Genomic DNA, 25,440 nt, shown 5'->3' with positions numbered 1-25,440 from the left:
AAGAATATGACATCTTATATAGCAAGTAAAATTTACATTGAGAGCAAATATTATTTAAAGGGTAAAACTCTTCCTGTGTAAGAATAAATAAAAAGAAGAAATCTCAAAACACAGATATTTGCATAAAATTGAGCCTATAAACAACATGGCTCCACAAATAAACAAAAATCAAAATTATACATCAGTGCCTCATTTCAGCGGGAAAACCATCCCCGCCAGCCGCGCCACTCCGCATCATATTTCGCCCGCCCCCCACGGATATCAGGTCCAATCCACCCCAGCTCCCTCCCACCGCGCCACTCAAAATCTACTTCGCCACAAAGGGCACTAGACTTTATTTTCACCCCCCAAGCATCCCCTCATCGCAAGCACAACAGCAACTGGTCCAACATCGCATCCCGTACCAGTGCGCCCGAGGGGAGACCCGGTGACTCCATCCATGGCTGCCAAATTTTGTAAAACTTTCTTAATGCATTTCTTTTTAAATAAGCCCCCCTTTCCAATCTGATGACATTATTTAGTTTATTTTTAAGCTCTGACAATGTTGGTGGCATAGGATCCAACCAATGATATGCAAGTATCTTTCTTGCCTGATACAGGATGCGTGCTATTCCCAGGGCCACTGCAGAGTCCGGGTCAACCCCCTCCTCCCACAAATTCAACAAACATAGACGAGGTGACGGTCGTATTGTGATATGGTATACTTGGGCTATGAGTCCCAGGGTCTGCCTCCAGAAATCCCCAATGTGCCCGCACTCCCACATAACATGCATCAAGTGGGCATCATCCTGCCCACACCTAACACATTGTGTATTGGGCCTAAGTCCCATTTTAAATAATAAGCTGGGTGTTTTATATACCCTGTGAATGAGATATATTTGCGAAAGCCGCTGGCACTCAGAAACCGCCATTTTAGGGACCTGTTCTAGAATATCGGACCACTGGTCCTCCGTCAGGGGGCCAACGTCCCGTTCCCACTTATTCTTAGCAGCAGTCAGTGGATATGTCTCCAGATGGGCAGGTAATAATCTTTTATATAATTCAGAGATAAGTCCCCTAGAAGACTCAGATGTAAGTAGCATATGTAGTGTTTGATTATGTGTCACTATCACCGGATTTGTCCTTCTCTGTTTTTCCAATGCATGTCTTAGCTGTAAGTACTGATAAAAGAAGACATGCGGGAGGTGAAATTCTGTTCTCAATTGTTCAAAACTCTTAAGAGTATTATTTTGCAAAATTTGTGACACCAGATAAATCCCTTTATCTTCCCATCTTCCGAACCCCACCAGCTTTTTGATCTCTTGCAAATCCGGATTTCGCCACAATGGCCACAATTCCGTAGGCCCATTTATCTTCAAAAGAGACTTACCCCTATCCCACACCTTGAAAATCATAGCCAACGTGGGGTATCGTGCCCCATTTATCTGCCGTCTTCCCACCTCCAACCGGCACCCTGGATATTTCCATACCGATCCTTCCCTCACAATATCACCACCATTGTCACACGCCCCGTCTCTACCCCAACCCTTAAGATGTTGCATCTGGGAGGCTATAAAGTATATGAATGGGTTTGGCACCGCCAATCCTCCCTCCTCCTTCCCTCGCTGCAGTATCTCCAAGCGAATCCTAGCCTGTTTTTTCTTCCAAATTAATTCCCGGAATAATGTATTTATTTTTGCAAAAAAGTCCCTACAGATCCACACCGGAGAATTATGTATCAAATATAATAATTGTGGCATCATTACCATTTTGATTAAGTTAGATCTACCAATATTCGACAACGGCAGGCGACACCAAGTATGTACTTTTGCTCTAAATCGCTGCAACAGGGGCTCCAGATTCAGAGCCCGAAAATCCTTCGGGGCAGGACTAACAATTATACCCAGATACTTAAACCTCCGAACTACAGGGACCGGTATCTGCAAATCTGAGAAATCCGCCGGGAGAGGGTCTATCGGCATTAAAGCTGATTTGGACCAATTAATCCGAAGACCAGAGGAACCGTCACACTTGGCAAATAAACTACATACATATTCTAGAATACCCGATGCGTTAGAATTGGGCCACCATCTAGTACACATGATATCGGTATCGCTGCATTAGTAAAAGTCCTTTCTTATCAAGCAAAAAAAAAAAAGCGCCAGAATTACATTTTTTTGGCCTCTTCAACAATGCAATAGGAGGCTAACAAATTATATGTACCCATAATGGTATCAATTAAAATGTCAGTTCAGGGTGCAAAAAAATAAGTAATCACCCAGCCCCATGTCCCAAAAAATGAAAACGCTTCGGGTCTCTGAAAATGGCAACATATGATAAATGATTTTTCTTTATGGCCTTATTGGGGGACACAGATGACCATGGGTGTATGCTGCTTCTGCTAGGAGGCTGACACTATGCAAAACAAGAAACTTAGCTCCTCCCCGGCAGTATACACCCACCGACAGGCACCAAGCACCTCAGTTTGTGCTTAGTGTCTGTAGGAGGCGGACCGAGGATCTCCCCAGATCCGCATTTAACCCTTTTCTTTTCAGGTTTTTTGTTGTGTTTTTTAATGATTTCCCCTTTCTTTTTCAGATACAGCTCAGGAAACGGGATGTGAGTTCATCCTGCTTTTCCTATTAATGCGGCTGAGCGAGCAATGTGGTATCGCCCACATCGCAACTCTCAGGCCCGCAGGCAGGACCTTCCCCTATCACCCTCGGGTACTAGGGGCCATGGATGGACGGTCCTAGCCGATTCCCCTCCTCATCCCTCTCCCAGGACAGGGCTGAGAGGAAGACGGCGGTCGCCAGCGGTGACGTTTCCCCTGACACGGGGATTGGAGCCGTCTTCTGCACCATACGGCGGTGCGGGTACTGATGATCACCTCTCCCAGCGACCTGCGCTCTATCGCGGGCCCCTGTGGTCAGCCTCTTCAGGGACATCATGTAAGCTTTTCTGAATGTTCCCTGCAGCCCTGCGCTCACAGGCCAATCTAGGACAGCAGAGTACCTCTCCTCCTTTTGAATTTTCCGCCCCTTGAACCACCGCTCTGACAGGCGCGCGTCCCTCCTGTCGCGGGGGGGGGGGTCCTGGGGGGGGGCGCGCTTCCTCCGTCAGCGCTCCTTCCATCAGCGCTACCCGTCCTTATTATCAGCCTACAGGGAGGGAGCGCTTTCAAGCCCGGGCGCGCCGTCGCTAGTGAAAGTGAGGGAGCACTTTCACTTTCATTTTCAAAGGTGTCCTCCCTCTCCCTGCGCGCGCTTTCCCCGCGCGCTTTTTCAGCCTATCTCAGGGCTGCTTTCATTTCAGCCCTGTCAGTGTCTTTGGCCGTCCCCCTCCCCTCTGGGGTCTCAGCCAATCGCGCCGTGCGGTGGCTTAGCCCCGCCCACCGCCAGCGTTTCTTCCTGGATTGCGATCTTCTTCCTCCTTTTCTCCGGACCTCGCCTGGGGGACACATCGCTTCTGATCCTCGGCAGGCTAGACGCTGACTATCCCTGACACCTAACTTAGCTCCCCCCCCCCCCCCGCAGTTTCCTCAGGCTGTGTTTTTTCTGCCACTGAGACTTATGCACGGCCCCGCAAGGGCCTTCTGCTCCAGACCCACCGCTACTCACTACGCCTGCGCGCGCTGTAAAAAGAAGTGGGCTTCGGGTCAGTCGTCTCCACTCTGCCTCTCCTGCAGCCTTCCACCATGTCGGCCCCTCAGGAGCACTCCGAACCCTGGGCGGAGACCACCCCACCCCCGGAGTGGGCCGTGGCGATGTCTCAGTCAGTTTCTGAGCTGACAAAGGTGTCTCAATCGCTGGTCCAGGTCTTAGAGCGGTTACCTCAGTTATCTGCAGTCACCTGTGCACCGACCGCCTCACATGGTGAGTCGCCAGCACCGGACCGTGGCCCTCAGACGGACAGACCAGGTCGGGGCTCTAGGAAGCGGGTCCTGTCTGGCTCTTCCTCCGGTTCGCAGGGTCCCTCTGCTTCTCTCAGGCTACGCTCCTCGTCCCCCTCATCGGCAGACAATCCGGGGTCAGACGAGGATTCACAATCTGGATCAGACTCAGAGGCGGACGACATAGCTAGAACTCGGGAGATGGTAGATAGTCTCATATTGGCTATATACCAAACACTCAAGATTAAGGAGGATAAGGCCCCCCCTCAGGAATGCTCTGTTTCCCTTAAGAAGGCAAGGCCTCCATCTCAAACCTTCCCTAATAAGGATTTCGACACTTCCTTAGCCAACCACTGGCAACATCCTGAGAAACGTTTCTCAGGCCGCAAGTACTTAGATGTACTTTATCCCTTTGAAAAAGCTCAACAAAAAAATGACTTATAGGCAGTAATTATATATAACAAAATGATTTATTAGAAAACTCTTTAAAAACATATGCCAAGATGTGGGGAAAGAAGGGAGTGGGCTATAGGCTCACCGCCATGATCATAAATCAACATGCATAGCCAGTCAACAGATAGTACAATAATATGTAAAGGGGATGATAGTGTCTGCTATGAATAGTCTAATCAACATTATGTCATGATAACATAGACAATTGTAAAGATAATTGTTTCAAATAAGACCCTCATCTCCACATAATAATAACACCTGTGTACCTTAGGTAACATATAATCAAACGGCATAGCGGAAAAAATTCCTTTCCTAATAATGAAATTACCTCCAAGGGATAACACAGAAGTACCACTGTCAGCTGGGGGCTGCACGTCCGCCCCGACGCGCGTTTCGGTCTCCTTCCTCAGGGGGCCTGTGACTGGTAGTGTGTTCGGCATTTTTATATGGTTCGCAGCGGCGAAAAATCAGCCGCAAAACCGGAAATGACGCTCCTGACCCGGAAGTGACGGGCCGCGTTGTCAAGCCACCCGGGACGCCAGTCGGCGTCAGGCGGAGGGAGGGGGCGGGGGCGGGCCCGGCGGAGGGAGGGGCGGGCCGGGGCGGGCCCACCCGGGCCCACCCACCGCCGTGTGATGCCGAAAGCAGACAGACGTAGCGACGGAAAGACAACATGCTCGTGCATGGCAAGGGCACACTTTAGCCGACACACTTAACCAATACATAGAGCCAGCTACAAAGACAGTGGATACAGGTTCAAATTACCCAAAGGTGACAAGCAATTACTATGACAGCCAAAGATTTGTATATATATTATAACTATTAGAAATAACATACAAAACAAATCAGATAACAACATCAGACGTAAACATACAACCATTATCAGAATTACAGATTATATACATGTACATAGCCGGATATTTAATGTCACCATATATATGTGCAAAATCATATTAAATAACTAATAGACATACATCGCATGATATACATAATAAATCTGTAATATAAACCACAGGATTCATTCTTCTATGTGGTTTAAAGATGATTCCAAGGATGTCGTCACGAATATGTAAACACTGGGGACCAAATACACCACTGTCAGAGTAGCAATATCGAAAAATCACTGGCATAAAAGCTAAAAACAAAAATACAAAATAAAAAGGTTAAAATAAAGACCAATAGCGAAAGACCCATACCCACAATGATGGGAACAAGGATTTTATATAAATGAAGAATAGCTGATATTCTCATTGAGTCCAGATGGATGGACCGTACCAAGGGTCCATATCCACCTGGACTCAAGTTGGGCCAATTTTACAGTTAGGCCCCCACCACGGATATCAACATCAAGCATATCAATGCCACGTACTCTCAAGAGACTACTGTTACAATTATGATATTTCTTGAAGTGGCGGGGGATCGTCTTTAATAGTGTTGCATCCTCAGTGGCCGCTGCTGCCTCTATACCTAGTACATGCTCTCGGACACGAATCTTAAGAAATCTAGATGTCATGCCCACGTAGATTTAGAAATAACTGGATCGGCCCTTAAAATAAACCATGACCTGTCGAGAATTTTCCTCATAAGTCCAAACTGAGAGTGGAAATTCGTCACAAATCTCGTAGTACCCTGACCATTTATTTGTTTATTACCATAAAGGAGGCTATTTCTTGTTGAATGTCTGGCCCTATTGAAGGCTTTTTTAATCATACGGTTACTATACCCGCGTTCTTTTAGTCTCTCACCCAGGTCACCAGCTTGTTTATAAAATTCCTCATCAGTCGAGCATAGTCTACGCAGTCTAAGATACTGTCCAGTAGGGACAGACTGGATCATATGTCCAGGATGGGAGGATTGAGCATGAAGCAGCATATTAGCAGAGGTTGGTTTACGATAGATATTAATTTGTACTTCACCATTGGCGTCCTTCTGAAGAAGTACATCCAAAAATTCAACATTATTTACGTCATATTTGTAAGTAATAAAAATGTTTAATTCATTGTCATTAAGAGATGACATGAATGTTTGAAGATCATCACTAGATCCCTGCCAGATCAGCAAAATGTCATCGATGTACCGCGTCCACGAGAGGACGCGGCACATCGAAGACGACTTATCAGGCAGGGAGAGGTCTCTCTCCCACAGGCCCAGGAACAGGTTGGCATAAGAGGGGGCAAAAGAAGCCCCCATCGCTGTGCCCTGGAGCTGCAGGAAAAAAGACCCCTTAAAAACAAAAAAATTGTGAGTAAGTGTAAACCTTAGGAGCTCGATGATCAATTCCCTAATCCTCACTGGCAAATTGGACATGCCCAAGAAAAATGCCGTTGCCCGGATACCATCATCATGCCTGATGCTGGTGTAGAGGGACTCTACGTCCCCCGTCACCAGCAACATATCTTCATCCAGTTGTAACCCATCAATCCTTCTCAATAGTTCACCCGTATCCTTAAGAAATGATGGCAAAGTTTCCACTAATGGCTGTAGCTTCGAATCGATCCACCGATTTACATGCTCTAGATAATTGCCCCTCCCTGAAATGATTGGACGACCAGGGGGCGTCTGCGCATCCTTATGGATCTTAGGTAGTAGTGTCGGGGTCGTAAACGACAATAAATCCTCATTCACCAGTCATTCCAAATCATTGTGCGAGCGCAAAACATCTGGTACCAATTAAGAATGACTCAGACACGCAGCTGATTCAGTCTTAGCTAATGTCCCGCATCCACACCTGTCAGGAGCAGTACAACAACTGGCTTTATTTACAAATACACAATACTATATTGAGTGTTAGGGGAAGGCGTGCATTAGGCGGGGTTTATGCAGTATACATCTAGTGTCCAGTCTCTCTCTGATTCGTCAAAAAGTCTCCCGATGGTTACTTCTTCTTCACATTCCTGAGTTATCTTTTTTTAGGAGAAATGAAACTTAACTTAACTCTTTAGACACTGAATTTAAGTGAAAGTGAACACTGGCAGCCATCTTTAATACAGTTACATTTGCATTAGCAAGCAATTAGGAAAAACTTATTGTTTCACAGTATAAAAGTATAAAAGTTATATAAGAAAATATATTTTCACCTTGACAATCCCCCCTAAACACTAAGTTTTTCCCTTAATGAAAGATCCTTCGAGACTGTCCATGCGATGGGAAAAGGGGTGGTGGATTTCTTCATCCAGACACCTCAGAAGCTCTCCCCTAGCGAGAGGCCTCCAGGCAGCTGAACCCTTCACTAACCTCACATGGAGTTCTCCCGCTGTCCCTAAACTAAGTCTCTTAACATCATCTGAGAATGGGGGGTTTTGTCTACTCTCTTGAGGGGAATATACTTAGGGATCTCCCCTAGATCAGTACCATCGTACTCTGGTGGGTCTACTTCTTGATTGAGGAAGGTGCCAGTCGGAGTTGCTTTGGCAATAACCTTTTTATACAAGGGAATAACACAACAAAGAGTTATCGATCCAATTACAAGGAGGGCAATCAGTACTATACAAGCTTGTTGAAGGAATCCCTTGAGTCCACCCAACCAGCCGGAAAAGAAAGATGTGTCTACTCCAGCATTAGTTTTCAATTCTGCTGCTGACCCAGTTATCTTTTTAAGGGCTATCATGGTTTTTCCATTCACTCCAGAGTTCTGAGGGATATAGGTACAACACTCCTCTCCCACCATCCCACAAACTCCTCCTTTCTCAGCTAATATCATATCAAGGGCTAGTCGATTTTGGAGTGTCATTCTAGTGTTAGGGCCCAATTCTTCAACTATACCTTGGAAGGCATCTTGGCTGAAATTGACAAACCTTTGTTCACTGTAATATATGTAATTGATCCATTCAACATTTTTATTAATCTGCACCTGTGGGATTATAGAAGCAAAGCCAGCATAGATCTGGTTCTGGGCTTTAAATTGGTCAGGCACCCCCCTTGGCACTCCAATAGCATCAATATATACTAGTGGATCTTCTTCATAACTCATATGGAGCTGATCGAGGCTTCTCCTTTTCCTGGTAGGTTCATCAGGTATCTTTGGATCCCAGGGTAGAATCTTGAACTGCATAGCTAGTTTAACAAGGGTGCATTGGCCTGTCCAGGCATTTGGCAACCTAGGGCGGAGCTTACCATCTCCACATAACCAATAAATGTCATACATATATTGTGTATGTTTGATTAACAAGTCAGTATCTAGAGAACTATTCTCTTTGCAGAAACCTGTCTCGAAGATCCCTACTGGTGTACCTGTGGTGTCGTGGGAATTATAGCAGGTGTAATTGTCAGCTAATACAGTTACTTCTCCTGGGACCTTTAGTTTGGGTTCCTTATGAATTAGTGGGACGTAATCTGGGCAATCAGTGGGCTTCAAACCTTTCAACAAATTCATGACACAGGCAGTGGTGTTGTCATCAGGGAAAAGCAATGCATGTGTGTATAGGTGTGTATTCGCAGCAGCACAAGCAATACATCCTACAGAGATATTCTGGACTTTTACATTGTACCTCACCCATTCTAACCACAAATTTTTCCTTGGGGCTGTTTGTGTTTCTATGGAGAAAACCTCTTGCCAACTGAGACCTGGAATGGGGATCACTTCATTAACTACATTTTGCAAACGCTCACCTGGGCCTATTTTAGGTGTACTGGTAACGGGGGCCTTGGTTGGTCTGAAGCTAATATCCTGGAGCCGTATATGGCCTAAATACGCATAAGGTCCAGCACTAAATACATAATTATAATGCCTTCCTAGTGCGAACGTCTGCAGATCAGCAGATTGAGGGCTTTCAAGATTTAGGAGAAGGGGGTGACAGCTTCTACCCCATTTACAGCCCCTAAATGGTTGCAGAAGGGCTGTTAGATGCATTTTCTCACGAAGACTCCTACCCGTCCCATCCTTGGGGAACATGGCTTCGCTAGGTTTATATCCCCAATCATTCCCCGTACTCCAGGCAGCATCTGTCCAATAATGACAATTATTGTTGTCTTGTCTGGTAACACACATATAGAACTGGATGATCCCCTCTACCACCCGTTCAGTCTCAAGGCACTTGACTACATCACAGAAATCAAATCGCCAGATATTCACCGGGGCTGTCAGGTTTACCCAGAGAATAAAGGGACCAGAATTCTTATTTACAATAGGGGCCGAAGAGGTAGGGGCGAGGATGGCCCCCAGTCCCAAGGTCAAAAACAACAGCAACATTTCCCTTCAGTCACTACTGTGACTAAACACTGGTTCGGTCTCTTTTACAGTGTGATGCATGAATCCAGGTGCTCTTTCCTTCAAGTTTTACTGCAGTGGGGGTGACCAGGATCACCGTGTGGGGTCCTTCAAATCTCGGCTGGAGACAATCTCTGCGCACAAACTTTTTCACATACACCAGGTCTCCTGGCACAAAGTCATGGACCACGTCACCTGTGGATTCTGGAAGAGAAGCAGAAACTGTAGAGTGGGTGTTAGACAGTTCCTTAGACAATGCAATCACAAATTGTACAACTTTATCATTTGTCTCAGACAACTCTTGTGGCCTAATGTCTCCTATTTTAGGTGGAGCACCAAAAAGAATCTCAAAGGGAGTCAGGCCGTGTTTTCCCTGTGGGGTGTGTCTGATATGGTATAGGACCACGGGGAGCAAATCTGGCCATGGGAGTGGGTGGTCCTGGCTCATTTTAAGCAACTGGGTCTTAATTGTGGAGTTCATTCTCTCAACTTTGGCTGAACTGGAGGGGTGATAGGGGGTGTGCAGACCCAAATCTGTCCCTAACATGTGCCACAATTTCTCGTAGACATTGGCAGTGAAGGCTGGGCCTTGATCTGATTCAACAACTTCGGGAATTCCAAATCTGCACGAAATTTCAGTGATGAGCTTCTTAGCTGTAGTTTTGGCAGTCATGTTGGTCACTGAGTAGGCTTCGGGCCATCCTGAGAACATATCCACAGCCACTAGGACGTACTCATACTTTCCTGACTTGGGCATCTGAATATGATCAACCTGGATTCTCTGCCAAGGGTAGTCTGGTTTGGCAAGATGCTGAAGTGGAACCTTGGCGGTGGCTGTTGGGTTACAGATGGCACAGACTGGGCAGGCTCTTGAGTAGGCTGTGACAGTGGTAGAGATTCCTGGGGCCCAGTAGAGCTTCTTGATACAGGCCAGAGCTTGGTTCTTTCCTCGATGAGTTGATCCATGAGCCCATGCTGCAACGGCTGGATACATTCTTTTGGGTAGACAGGGTTTCCCATCCACCTTATAGAGTCTAGGAAATTGGTATTGTCCGGCAGAACTACGATTCCCATGAATGGCTCCTGCAGCTTCCCACTGCTTCTTTTCTTCTTTAGAGGTCAACTTTTGTTCTTCCCACAATCTCTCTTCAGGTGGTCGGGCTGGCTTCCAGACAGATCCGGTGGCAGGGTATTCCATTTCCATGTCTTCTATCAACTCCCTCTTCTTTCTTCGGGCTTCGGACTTCTCAAAGTCTCGTTCTTCTTCGGCTTGGGTAGCTTCTTTGGTTGCCTGTTCTCTTGTTTGTGCTCTGGTAAGCACAGGCATCACAGGTGTATCAGTGCCTTCCCAACAGGGTTTTTCTGGTGCTGTTTCTTCTTCTTCCCACTTTGCTGAGACATTCTTTATGGCAGCAGCTTTGGCAGCTTGATCTGCTAAATGGTTTCCTCTAGTCTCCTTCGAATTGACTTTCCCGTGAGCTTTGACCTTGATCACCGCAATTTGTACAGGTAGCTCCAATGCCTTCATCAGGGCTTTAATCCTTAGTGCATGTTTAACAGGGGTTCCTGTAGCCGTAATGAACCCTCGGGACTTCCACAGGAATCCAAAATCGTGACAGATTCCATAGCCGTATCTTGAGTCAGTGTAGACATTGGCCGTCTTCCCTTCTGCTAGATAACATGCTTGTTGTAGGGCCACAAGTTCGGCTTCTTGAGCCGAAAGGTGAGGTGGCAAGGCTTCAGCCAGAAGGACTTCTGTTTCAGTGGTGACCGCATATCCAGTGTGGAACTTGCCATAAGAGTCTGCAAATCGAGATCCATCAGTCCATAGTTGCAAATCAGGGTTGAGAAGTTCTTGAGTTACCACATTTTGTGGTGCAGAGGCTTCTTGTTCCAGTGCTTTTACACAGTCATGCGGGTCATCAGGTGACCTCCCGTCTGGTAAGTCCTTATACCCGTCAGGGAACTCCCCCCTAGAATGTGGAAGCAAAGTGGCTGGGTTGATGGTAGTACATTTCTGGAAGGTGATGTTGGAGGGCAGAAGTAGAGAGCACTGAAGTCTGAGATGTCTTTGGCTCGTTAGATGCTTAGGAGATGTTTGTTGGAGGACAGCAGAGAGATCATGTCCAGCTTGAATGACCAAGTCATGACCAACTGCTATGTCAGCAGACTTATCCAGAAGAACATGGGCTGCATGCACAGCCTTGAGGCAGGAAGGAGCAGTTCTGGCAACAGGGTCTAGCCTGGCTGAGTAGTAGGCCAGAGGACGGAAACGATCAGCATGTTTCTGTGCCAGCACACCAGAGGCATGTCCTTCAGATTCTGAAACAAAGAGATGAAACGGCTGAGTGTAGTCAGGGAGACCCAGAGCAGGGGCGCTGACAACAGCTTCCTTGAGAGCCAGGAAACGGTCCTTTTGCTGAGCATAGATATACGGATTTTCAGCATGATCCCAGTCCGGTCCTCCAGTCTTGAGGCAATCATACAAAGGTTGCATGAGTCTTGAAGCATCCGGAATCCACTGTCTGCAGTAGGTAATGAGTCCTAAGAAAGACTGCATAGCAGAGTATGTCTTTGGATAAGGGATATCCTCGATTGCATGTTTTCTGTCCTCGGTGAGGTGTCTCGAGCCTTGAGAGATGCAGTGTCCGAGGAAGACGACTTTCTCTTTGCACCACTGGACCTTGGCCTTTGAGACTTTGCAGTTGGCAGAATGAAGAAAAAGGAGCAAGGACTCAGAAGCAGCAAACAGATTCTCTTCAGTTCCACAGAGGAGTAGGTCATCAACATACTGGAGAAGCGTGACATGAAGATTCTGTAACACCCACGGATCCAGGGTCATCTTCATAGCATGAGTGAACTGGTTAGGGGAGTTCTGGGCACCCTGTGGTGTCCTGGTCCAGGTCAGCTGAGATCCTTGAAACGTGAAGGCAAATAAAAACTGTGAGTCTTCATGAAGCGGGACACTGAAGAAAGCATTAGCCAGGTCAATAACGGTGAAGAGTGTTGCTGAAGTAGGCACTTGAGAAAGCAAGGTGTTTGGGTTGGGTACCACAGGAGTTTCCAAGATGGTGGCTGAATTGACTGCTCTGAGGTCCTGTACAAGTCTGTACTTCGGAGGGTCTCCAGGAGCTGTCTTCTTCTTCACTGGAAACAGGGGTGTGTTACAGGGTGAAACACATCTGATTAGCACTCCAGAATGTAAGAGGGAGGTAATCTGAACTCCAAGGCTCCGCTCTTGGGCAGCCTTAAGCGGATACTGAGGTAGTCTGGGGTATGGGTGCCCAGGTTTGATGTGGACTTTTACTGGAGGCACTTTGAGCAGACCCACATCCTCAGGTCCAGTTGACCACAGAGTGGTAGGTAGATTGGGCAAATCCGGGGAAGGTGTCGTTTGCAGAGTCATCATCATCAGAGGGAAAGCCTTAAGGACACAACGATCTTCAGTGCCTTGTTGTGAGGCAGGATCTTGTAATTGCAATTCCATCCCTTGATCACCGAAGATGATGGTAGCGTGAAGCCTTTGAAGGAGGTCAGCTCCTAAAAGGTTGACGGGGCAGGTTTCAGACACCAGAAATTTGGCAAAGACACCAGAGAATGGGCCAGCTGGGACGGGAACAGTGAGTGGTGATGAGGTTTGTTGACCTTCAACTCCAATACATGTGAGGAAATCTGAAGACAGGGAGATTGTAGGAGGCAGCTGAGATGAAGAGATAACAGAGGTGGCCGCCCCAGTGTCCACTAAGAACTTGAGAGGTTGATTGTCCACTTCCAGGGTCACTGTACCACAAGACGAGGAAGTACAGGTGGCGGGAAAAGTGGGCACCGGTTGGCCTGAACTTCATGAGTGTGGAGGAGGAAGAGGTCTCTGAGGGTGCCCCCTGCGAGGACAACTTCTCCTCATATGACCAGGGCTGGCACACTCCCAACACAGAGGTCTCCCTTGGTCATCACGAACTGGTCTGTCCCTGTAGTTTTGGCCCTGGGACCCTCTCGGCCTCAAGCGTGGTGATCCATACCGATCCTGAGCCTGATACACCATAACAGGTACTTCTGAGGCTTCTGCCATATACATGGCTGGTTTCTTCTTGCCTTTGTCCTTCTGTGCTTCCTTCTCTGCTTCTTTTTCTTCCCTTTGAAGCATTTTCTGATAACTCTTCACAACAGTGAGGGCCTGTTTTAGGGGACCATCAGGTAATTCGGGACGAAGCTTCATGACCTTATCCTTCAGTGGATCTTCCAGACCATCAATAAAAGCATGGACCAACAAGGCTGCCTGCGTCTTCACATGAGTTGAATAACCCAAGTCTTCAAACTGCATAGTTAGTCTGGCAGCGTATTTCTCCACAGCTTCACCAGATTCTTGTTGTATATCCTGTATTGATCCTGCTTCGTCACAGAGACGATCCTGGGCCCACTTTGTGAGTTGAGCGATAAACTCCTTTCCAGACTTGAACTTGTTGAGAGGTCCTGCTTTAGTGGGGTCCAATTCCTTCATGATGGTGGGGAGAAAATATTCGGAGGCTTTGATTGAGGTGATGCCTGATAGATCAGACCATGTAGCCCCGTAGATGCTCCTAGTCTGTTCCAGTTTCCTTACATACTGCATGGGAAATTTGTCCGGGTCAGGTAACTTGTTAACAATAGCATCAATTTGTACCGGAGTGAAGGGTTTGTATTTCAGCTTCAGCCCTTCTTCTTCTTCTTCGTCATGTGTCACTGCCTCATCCTTCGGGGCAGTTGGGGGTGCTGTGGGTATTACCTCATCCAGGGGCTTTATACCTGTGTGCATCAGTGGTATCATGTATTCAGCTACCAAGGGCATGATGCCCTCTAATCCGGATTCATGGTAACAGACGATCCTAACTTCTTGTAAATCGAGATCTGGGGTTGATTGGAGACAATTCTTGATGACTTCAACGTGTTCCTTCATACAGGGGCCCAGTGGGTATCCAAAGAGTCCTGAAGATATCAATGGTATAGCCAAAGTTCTACGAGGAAGTGTATCTCTCCCTAGCCGTCCTGCAAAGATAAGCACTGTCTGTAAGGCGGTCTGCAATATTGTACGGCAATGCTCGGGTGTCCTGTAATCATATATAGGGCCTGCAGTGTGTAACACTATATCACAGGGCAAATTCCCTTTCTGGGTGGACATAGCGTCTCCTGGATGCAAGGGGCCATAATTGGTAAGGTAGGCCTGACACTCTTGGGTTATGGCTGGGCCTCCCTTTTTAGCTATCTGTTGGGCCAAACCACCTCTATGCGACAGGGTAGAGTTAGCTGGGTTCACTATGGCTCCTACCTGGTGGGTAACTATGTCCCCATACCCCACTGAGAAAAGAACCTGGGAGCCCTGAGGTGTGATGTAATAGCGTGAATAACAGGGGAACCAGATTTCAGGGTCATGGGGCAACCTAGAGGATTTGTTGAGAGGGGTAGGTAGTGGGCTCCTTCCGGGCCGGGGGGATTCGAACGGACCTAATAGCAGTGGCGGGGCAGGGGGAATTGTAGCAACCTGATTGTCAGAATCTTCTGATCCCTTATCATCTCCGATAGCTTGGCGCCTCATACACATTACGGACCGGAAAGCCGTACTGCCGGTCAGGGCATCAAGAGTGAAGGGACCTTGACCAGGTGTATTTACAAATATCACAGTGGGTTGCACCGGGAGACTAGGCCCAGAGGCCGGAACAGAAACAGGAACATTAGAGGTGGGAACAGCATCGGTCGGTGCCGGAGGTTTCTCAGGAAGTGGTGGTCCCTGATAGTACTCGCCGGAAAGTGTTACCAGCGGACATAGTGGCTGGGGAGGAATTCCGGGTGCACCAAGATGGCTGCCGGTGGAGGCGTGGCATGCCCCACTTCCGTCCATGGTCTGGGCGGAACCCCAAGGACGGCCCGCCCCACACACACGGCAGGTTTCCACCCAGGTTGGATTCTGCACGCCACAAACAGGACACACCCACGCTTCTGGAGAGCTCGTCTTGTCGCCATTATAGGGCGGTGGTTGGGACTGCATTTTCATCATCAGTGGCACGGCGGCCATTTTACAATCTATAAGATCACAGTTCAAAGGCATTTTATAACCAAACACAGGTTCCGCATTGTCTGATCCTCCTTCCCCATCAATCTCTTTCCATCCTTCATTCTTCAAGCCTCGCGCAACTCGCAGATGAGCTTGTGCTTGTTCTAACAATCCTTTATCTTTCAACATGCCTCGTTTGTTCTCTATGAGATTATGCCACATAGCCGGCTGTAATCTCCCTGACGAGGGCAATCCTACATGCTTATACAATCTCTCAACATTCTTGACTGCCTTCTTGCCTTCCCGTGACGCTACTATTGCCTTGACCTCCACAGCATCCTCATCTAACTTGTGGGGCACAGACTTCTTCTGCTTTAAGATACGCAGCATGACTCTTACAGAATACTATGGTTCTCTGCAGAAAAACCACTGGTAGCGATATCAACACTGATGTTCCACAGTACGGAGCCTCACGTTCGACGTACTAGGAAAAGAGCCTCGCGCTCAATATTTCCTTTCCCTAACCTTGAACAGCAGTGATTAACAGATTATCCTGCCACGATATTCCAACAGTCGGGAGCCGGTCTCCTAGTGAGAGCCCTCCACAGAAATACAGGTGGTCCCTTCTCGGGACGTCTTAATTACCTAGTTGGTACAATATCACAGAGGCTGCGTCTCCTATCCCTTCCTCTAAGTTGCCCCACAATCTGCAACTAGCTCAATTTATCACTCCACTTCACTACTAGACAATAGTCACGGGTAGGGTGGTTAAATGGAGTACAATGACCGGTGGAGGAGGTGTGGTGTACACGAGGACGCGCAGAATGCGACGTCTCTCAGTTGCTGGTTCAGAGCGTGGCACAGGATCGCACTCAGTCTCACCACTCGACCGGTCACCCCTCAGACCCAAGGAGACCACAGACAAACCAATAACGGCTGAGACACTAGCAAGTGTGACACATACAGTGTATATGATCTCACTTACCGTGTTTTGGAGGGTGATCAGTCCTCGAGGTCAGCCACTACAGGTATCATCCACAGACATCCAGGCATGGGTCCAGAGGAGCCTCGGATCACTGTCCACGCCCCCCGTTGGGCTCCAAATTGTCGGGGTCGTAAACGACAATAAATCCTCATTCACCAGTCATTCCAAATCATTGTGCGAGCGCAAAACATCTGGTACCAATTAAGAATGACTCAGACACGCAGCTGATTCAGTCTTAGCTATGTCCCGCATCCACACCTGTCAGGACCAGTACAACAACTGGCTTTATTTACAAATACACAATACTATATTGAGTGTTAGGGGAAGGCGTGCATTAGGCGGGGTTTATGCAGTATACATCTAGTGTCCAGTCTCTCTCTGATTCGTCAAAAAGTCTCCCGATGGTTACTTCTTCTTCACATTCCTGAGTTATCTTTTTTTAGGAGAAATGAAACTTAACTTAACTCTTTAGACACTGAATTTAAGTGAAAGTGAACACTGGCAGCCATCTTTAATACAGTTACATTTGCATTAGCAAGCAATTAGGAAAAACTTATTGTTTCACAGTATAAAAGTATAAAAGTTATATAAGAAAATATATTTTCACCTTGACAGTAGGTAAAAAGTCGGGATCCTAGGTTCAGGAATAATCAAGGCTGTTGCCAGTTCCCTAGTGATTACCCCCGACTCATTCGCCCTTTTGATGATATCTTTTAATTGGCTAGAGAAGGCAGACAAGGGGTTGAAGGTAAGTTTTTTTATAACAGGTTTTATTGTTTAGTTGTCTATAGGCCTCCTTTTCATAAAGTGTCTTAGGCCAAACAACTACATTACCCCCCTTGTCTGCCGACTTAAAAACCACATCCGTAAGATTCTGAAGGATACGCAGACGTCCCCGCTCCTCTCTAGTAAGATTGTCGTGATAAATATGGGATGGTATTTTTAAAAATTCTTTCGAGACAATCTGTACAAATAAATCAACACTTGGACAAGATGAAAGGGGGGGAAAATTCTTTGATTTGGAGCGTATAGAATTTGGTATCTTACCTCCCTCTAGAGCATCATGTTCAGTGGATAGATCCTCAAGAATACCAAGAGCTACTTGTTCTTCTTCTGTGGGAAAAAGATCAAATAAATTGCCATCAGAAAAATGCTTCTTAAAAATCAGGGAACGGGCAAACAGATGAAGGTCCTTGATAGCCAAAAAGGCATCAAAGCGTGCTGCTGGAGAGAAGGACAGTCCTTTTTCAAGAAGGGCTAGATCAGTATGTGTAAATACATGTTGACTAAGGTTAATTACCTTATTATTATATCTTGTGGCCACCGGGGAATACTTTTGACGTTTGTAAGGATGAAAAGAAAATTCCTTCTGATTACGTCTGGCAGATCCTGACCGAGTGGCTATAGATGACTAAGACGACTCAGATCTATCACTCATCGATGAGACTGATGTCTGAGATGGAATACGTCTCATCTGACGGTCCGATACCTGAGCTTTCCGCCACAAATATACCGTATGATTCTCATAATCCCTACGGTCCCGATTAAGTTTAGTCAGTTGAGTAGATTGAATTTTCTTAACAACCGTGTCCAAGGTTTTTTCCAATTGTGAATGAAACATATTCACCTTCTCCACCGTACCCAAAACCTTTAATTCGTCTTCCATTTTTTTGATATTCATGTCCAATTGTGATATAACTCCACTATTGTATTCACTAAGAAGCTGCATGAAAATCTGTGAGCAGCCATTACAGGCCTCCTCCCACCTGGACATAAATCCGCTGTCTTCGACTGGAAAGGTGGGAATCACCCGTACCCTCAAGCCCCTAGGAATCATTTTAATAGTCAAATATTTATCGAGAAATGTGCGATTCCACCACAGTTTGGTCCTTTTAATGATCAACTGTTGTAATGTTCCCGTACACTCATCCCATCTCCCATCATTGCTGGATGATACACTGGACCCGTCACCCCCAAATACTTGGTCAATATGTGAAAGCCAACTCTTTTCTTTGGCTTGAAAATCCATGTCGGATAGGAAACCTGTGCAAAACACAGTAAGAATTAATGACCAACAAACCAGACGAATACACATGATATTTATCAATAAATCACGTGGGTCATGTGTATATGGATTAAATACGCCTATCATCAGAATACAGATAAAGCTCAACAAAAAAATGACTTATAGGCAGTAATTATATATAACAAAATGATTTATTAGAAAACTCTTTAAAAACATATGCCAAGATGTGGGGAAAGAAGGGAGTGGGCTATAGGCTCACCGCAATGATCATAAATCAACATGCATAGCCAGTCAACAGATAGTACAATAATATGTAAAGGGGATGATAGTGTCTGCTATGAATAGTCTAATCAACATTTCCGGTTTTGCGGCTGATTTTTCGCCGCTGCGGACCATATAAAAATGCCGAACACACTACCAGTCACAGGCCCCCTGAGGAAGGAGACCGAAACGCGCGTCGGGGCGGACGTGCAGCCCCCAGCTGACAGTGGTACTTCTGTGTTATCCCTTGGAGGTAATTTCATTATTAGGAAAGGAATTTTTTCCGCTATGCCGTTTGATTATATGTTACCTAAGGTACACAGGTGTTATTATTATGTGGAGATGAGGGTCTTATTTGAAACAATTATCTTTACAATTGTCTATGTTATCATGACATAATGTTGATTAGACTATATCATCTTGGCATATGTTTTTAAAGAGTTTTCTAATAAATCATTTTGTTATATATAATTACTGCCTATAAGTCATTTTTTTGTTGAGCTTTATCTGTATTCTGATGATAGGCGTATTTAATCCATATACACATGACCCACGTGATTTATTGATAAATATCATGTGTATTCGTCTGGTTTGTTGGTCATTTATCCCTTTGATGCGGATCTAGTCACGAAATGGACCAAAGCTCCCGAGGTAGATCCACCAGTTTCTCGTATTTCCTCTAAGACGGTCCTTTCCCTTCCGGACGGAGCTTCTCTCAAGGACCCATCAGACAGGCAAATAGAGTCGTTGGCTAAGTCTATCTTTGAGGCATCCGGTGCATCCCTATGCCCTATCTTCGCATCCGCTTGGGTGGCGAAAGCCATTTCGGCTTGGGCAAAAATTCTGCGCAGGGGCGTTTCAGTGGCAGCTCCTCAAGACGAGCTGGCAGATTTAGCAGACCAAATTAATCACGCAGGCAAGTACCTTCTGGCCGCCTCCTTGGACGCGGCAGGGTGCGTTGCTAGAGCTAACAGCAACATTGTAGCAATACGCCGCATTCTTTGGTTGAAGTCTTGGAATGCGGATACTACCTCAAAGAAGTCACTCACCAACCTGGCATTTCACGGCACTAGGCTCTTTGGCGCCAAGCTGGATCAGTTAATCTCAGATGCCACGGGTGGAAAGAGCACTTCCCTTCCTCAGTCCCGTCCTAAGAGGTTCTTTAACAAGAGGGCTTCTCGGCCTTTTAGGTCCTTTCGCCCCTTCTCTCCCACAGACGGTTCATCCAAGCAGGACCGTAACACTGCTTCCAATGACCGGAGAAAGCCGTCGTATAAGCCAGCCCCTCGCTGGAGATCCAGGGGTCAGCCTTCCAGGTCCTCAGGCGCTCGATCCGGAAGGTTTTCATCTAAGTGACGGGTCACCCCCACCTGGAAAGCTTTCCAGGGTGGGAGGCAGACTTTCCTTTTTCAAGGACGCGTGGCTATCCGTTGTCGACGACGCTTGGGTCAGGGAAATCATCACGTCCGGATACAAAATCGAGTTTTCTTCCCTCCCAAACAGTCGTTTCTGTCTGTCCCGATCCCCAAAAGAGCGATCACAGGTTCCAGGGTTCCTTCAGGCCGTCTCCTCTCTCCTTTCCGCCGGGGTCATCGTTCCCGTTCCTACAAACGAGCGTTTTTTAGGGTTCTACTCGAATCTCTTTGTAGTCCCAAAAAAGGATGGCTCACTTCGCCCAATTTTGGACCTCAAACGGCTCAATCGCCACGTGAAGATCCGCCATTTCAAGATGGAGTCTCTGCGGTCGGTAATAGCCTCAATGGAGCCCGGAGAGTTTCTCTGCTCGGTGGATATACAGGATGCCTACCTCCACATCCCCATTTCTCGCCAGCATCAGAGATTCCTCCGCTTTGCGATTCAGAACAACCATTATCAGTTCGTGGCCCTTCCCTTCGGCCTAACCTCCGCCCCTCGTGTCTTCACGAAGGTGATGGCAACAGTCATGGCCATCCTTCGATCCAGAGGGATTCTTATCATCCCTTACCTGGACGATCTCCTGATCAAGGGCTCGTCCCGCCAAGACTGTCTTCACAGCCTTCACATAACCTTGGATGCCCTCGGACGCCTGGGATGGATAGTCAACAAGGACAAGTCCACTCTGTGCCCTACCCAGCGTCTGACCTTTTTGGGCATGGAGTTCGATACGAATCTGGCCCAAGTGTTCTTACCGAGGGACAAGTTTTCAACCCTTCGCAAGGGGATCCAGTCCCTTCGGCGCTCGAGGGTCATGTCCCTTCGGTCCTGCATGAGAGTCCTGGGGAGGATGGTAGCCTCTATGGAAGCAGTGCCATTTGCACAATTCCACTCTCGCCCTCTCCAGCTGTTCCTCCTGTCAGTCTGGGACAAGACCTCGTTTTCTCTGGATCGCCCCATTCTTCTTCCGCTCAGAGTCAAACAATCGCTAACTTGGTGGACGTTGTCGAGGTCAGTTCTCCGCGGAAGATCCTTTCTCCCGCCTCGGTGGCAGGTCATCACCACCGATGCCAGTCTCCTAGGATGGGGGGCGGTCTACTGTCAGAGAACGGCCCAAGGGCGTTGGAACGCCCAGGAGACTCTTCTGCCCATCAACCTTCTGGAGATCAGGGCAATCTTCCTCGCTCTCCTTCGTTGGCAGCATCTTCTAGTAGGCAAGCCGGTCCGCATTCAGTAAGACAACGCCACGGCCGTGGCGTACATAAACCACCAGGGCGGTACTCGCAGCAGGCAGGTGATGTCGGAAGTGGCAAGGATACTTCGTTGGGCAGAGCGTCACGTGCCGGCGATTTCCGCCGTTCACATTCCAGGGGTGGAAAACTGGGCAGCCGACTTCTTGAGTCGCCAAGGGCTAGCGTCAGGCGAATGGTCCCTTCATCCCACAGTCTTCAGTCAGATATGCCAGCGCTGGGGCACCCCGGACGTCGATCTCATGGCCTCTCGGATGAACAACAAGGTTCCTCACTTTGTAGCCAGGTCCAGGGATCCATTAGCCGTCGGTTACGACGCCCTATTAATCCTGTGGTCCCAGTTCCACCTACCTTACTTGTTCCCTCCGCTTGCCCTAATCCCAAGAGTAGTCAAGAAGATAAAGTCAGAGGGCATCCCGGTCATCTTAGTGGCTCCAGACTGGCCGAGACGACCTTGGTACGCGGAGCTGGTGAACATGCTCACGGACGTCCCCTGGAGGCTTCCAGACCGTCCAGATCTTCTCTCGCAAGGCCCCCTTTACCACCAGAGTTCTCAATCTCTGAGTTTAACGGCATGGCCGTTGAGGCCGCGATTCTGAAGGAATCAGGGTTTTCCAACCGGGTCATTCAGACCTTGATTAAGGCTCGGAAGCCTGCTTCTTCCCGCATTTACCATAGGTACTGGAAGGCCTTTTTTCGCTGGTGTGACGAAAACGATGTTTTTCCACTATCGTTCTCAATTCCTTCCATTCTTGGTTTCCTCCAATCCGGCTTGGATGCGGGCCTATCCCTCAGTACTCTCAAAGGCCAGGTATCTCTGCCCTAGCCATCCTCTTCCAGACGGATCTGGCTTCCTTACCGCAAGTGAAGACCTTTCTCCAAGGAGTCGCCCATGTGGCTCCTCCTCATCGTTCTCCGATAGATCCATGGGATCTCAATCTTGTTCTTGGCGCTCTCCAGAAGGCGCCGTTCGAGCCGATTCAGGACATCCCTCTGTCTTTTCTTTCATGGAAGGTGGCTTTTCTGATCGCCATTACTTCCATCAGGAGAGTTTCTGAGCTGGCGGCCTTATCCTGTCGTTCTCCTTACCTTATTCTCCACCAAGATAAGGTTGTTCTCAGGCCAGTTCCTTCTTTCCTTCCGAAAGTGGTATCCCCCTTTCACATTAACGAAGATATCGTCCTTCCATCATTTTGTCCTGCGCCTGCTCATCCTCTGGAAAAGTCGCTCCACAAACTGGATGTAGTGAGAGCCTTGCGTGTTTACCTTGCCAGGACCGCTTCCTTTCGCCAATCTGATTCCTTGTTGGTCATTTCTGAGGGTCGCCGGAAAGGTCTTCCGGCTTCCAAGTCCACAATTGCTCGTTGGATTCGGTCTACCATCCTGGAAGCCTATCGTCTTCAGGAGAAACGGCCTCCTCCGGGGGTGAAAGCCCACTCCACCCGAGCTGTAGGGGCTTCTTGGGCTGTGCGACACCAGGCTTCGGCCTTACAACTTTGCAGAGCCGCGACCTGGTCATCTTTGCACACCTTCGCGAGGTTCTACAGGGTTCATACCCAGGCCTCGTCTGATGCAGCTCTTGGTAGGAAGGTGCTGCAGGCGGCGTTGGCGCATCGACCGACCTAAGCCCTTCCTTATTTCGTTCCTTTATTGCTGTTCCCACCCTCGGGACTGCTTTGGAACGTCCCATGGTCATCTGTGTCCCCCAATAAGGCGATAAAGAAAGAGGGATTTTGGGTTCTTACCGTAAAATCTCTTTCTTGGAGCCTTCATTGGGGGACACAGCACCCGCCCTGTTTAATTAGTACCGTGTTGGGTCTGAGAGTCCCTTGTTGAGTTGGTACATATGTTTATGGTTTTGGTTGCTTCTCCTACTGCTTTTTCACCAACTGAGGTGCTTGGTGCCTGTCGGTGGGTGTATACTGCCGGGGAGGAGCTAAGTTTCTTGTTTTGCATAGTGTCAGCCTCCTAGCAGCAGCAGCATACACCCATGGTCATCTGTGTCCCCCAATGAAGGCTCCAAGAAAGAGATTTTACGGTAAGAACCCAAAATCCCTCTTTTTTTCTTACAAATTTCCAAATTTTTTTCCCCACCATTTAAATATAGAAAACGATTTGCTCTATGAAAGTCTAAGGTGGGGTTTAATGATTCATCGAGAGCAGCGAGAGACATTCAGAGGGTAACTTGCATCCTGGGTGTAAAAGCAACAAGGGCGTTATACTGAGGTATATGGAGGGTTAGGAAAAATAGATAAAAACAGGATTGATTCTTGCCATAGCAAACTAGAATAGGATAATAGTGTTTTATGGTGGGGAAAGTGGGCTGACAGGTTCCCTTTACATTGAATTAAAATAGTTTTCCAACCATAGACAACTGCTAGATACGTGATATGTGGGATCTTACAGCTGGGACCGGTATGATATTAGACTGGGGGACTGTAGAAAAGCTACCAGTTTAGTTTTTTTTTCAGCACTTCCGATTTTTCAGCATTTCAGTGGGGGTCCTAACAGAGAGACCCCCACTAATAACACAGCATCGTTATATATTGTCCAAAATTCATTAAAGGGTATGTACCAAGAGAGCAAGTTATCGCTTATCTTAGAATAGATTCTTGGGGGATAACTTGCTCTTTTGATACAAAACTTTTTGGTTAGTCCCATCTATAGTACAGGGGTGGGCAAGGAAATACAGATAATTGGTGGCTCAGTGGTTAGCACTGCAGCTTTGCATCGCTGGGGTCTTGGGTTCATATCCCACCCAGGACAATATCTGTAAGGAGTCTGTATGTTCTCCCAGTGTTTGTATGAGTTTCCTCCGGGTTCTCCGATTTCCTCCCACACCCCAGAGGCATAGTGAAAGGGAATTTAAATTGTGAGCCCCAATGGGGACAGCGATGATGATGTCTGTAAAGTGCTGTGGAATTAATGGCGCTACATAGATACATAGGTTGAAAAAAAAGACCTAAGTCAATCAAATTCAATCTTTCTCCACCAATTATACATTTTCTTACTAAATTATAAGTGAGTTCTATTAGAGTTACCAGACAAGAAAAACTTCTATGAAATTATGTTTCTCAGTTGGAAAAACATAACATCTAAAGACTCATTGGTCTCCTGGGATTTTCAGCTCTGTTGTATCAATGATTATATTTGTTCTCTTTGTTTTTTAGATGGCAAATGTGGCATTTCTGAGAGGCGACTATGACAGGGTGAGTATGCACTATATCATCTACACTACATTATATGTAAGAATGTACCTAGAGAACCTGAGGTCCTGTGGGATAGAGCAGCGAGAACTATTCGGCTCAGGGCTTTGGTGTGCCGAAATTTATGTTTTAATTCTCTGCAAGTTTAGCGGACTGCCCAATTGGACCACTTGCATGTGTAACTTGTGAAATATTGGAGACCAGTTTATTGGCAATCTCCAATCCACATGCCGTTATATGATTGTCTAATTGGAAAGATCACCTGGTGTAAATGCTGCAGTCCTCCCGAATCTGGCAATGTTTAAATTTGTGCCTGCGCCTCTCCATTCCTAAGATTTGGCTCCCACTTCTCCATATATAGATCAATTCTTTTTATCCAACTGGGTGTGGTCCTCAAGAAAACTCCTACAGTGAAGACTTTAGGACCTTGCCCACTTGGCTAACAAAACTAGATGCACATGAAGAAAAGAGCAATGGAGAGCCCCAGGAACAAAAAAAAACCCACAATGTCTGATTCAGGAGGAGAGCAGCATTTATCCTTTCTTTATCGCTTCATTGGGGGACACAGATTACCATGGGTGTGTGCTGCTGCTGCTGGGATGCTGACACTATGCAAAAACAAGAAAATTAGCTCCTCCCCGGCAGTATACACCCACCACCAGGCACCAAGTACCTCAGTTTGTGCTTAGTGTCTGTAGGAGGCGGACCGGGATCTCCCCAGATCCGCATCTAACCATTTTCTTT

General features: G+C 47.2%; 1 protein-coding gene across 6 annotated transcripts in view; it reads left to right on the top strand.

Annotated features, from left to right (window-relative positions):
* TTC19 (tetratricopeptide repeat domain 19) overlaps positions 1-25,440 on the top strand; it is a 97,640-nt gene that overhangs the window by 22,115 nt on the left and 50,085 nt on the right. For all 6 annotated transcript variants that reach the window (XM_073565359.1, XM_073565358.1, XM_073565361.1 and 3 more), the window contains one exon: positions 24,661-24,699. In XM_073565359.1, coding sequence (XP_073421460.1) covers positions 24,661-24,699 — 39 coding nt within the window. The remainder of the gene's footprint in view (positions 1-24,660; positions 24,700-25,440) is intronic.

The sequence above is a fragment of the Dendrobates tinctorius genome, unplaced genomic scaffold, assembly GCF_039654945.1.
Source record: "Dendrobates tinctorius isolate UK_male_01 unplaced genomic scaffold, ASM3965494v1 ptg000016l, whole genome shotgun sequence".
Taxonomy (NCBI): Eukaryota; Metazoa; Chordata; class Amphibia; order Anura; family Dendrobatidae; genus Dendrobates; species Dendrobates tinctorius.
The sequence above is the reverse complement of the archived record's forward strand: the minus strand, read 5'-3'. Positions and strand labels throughout refer to the sequence as shown.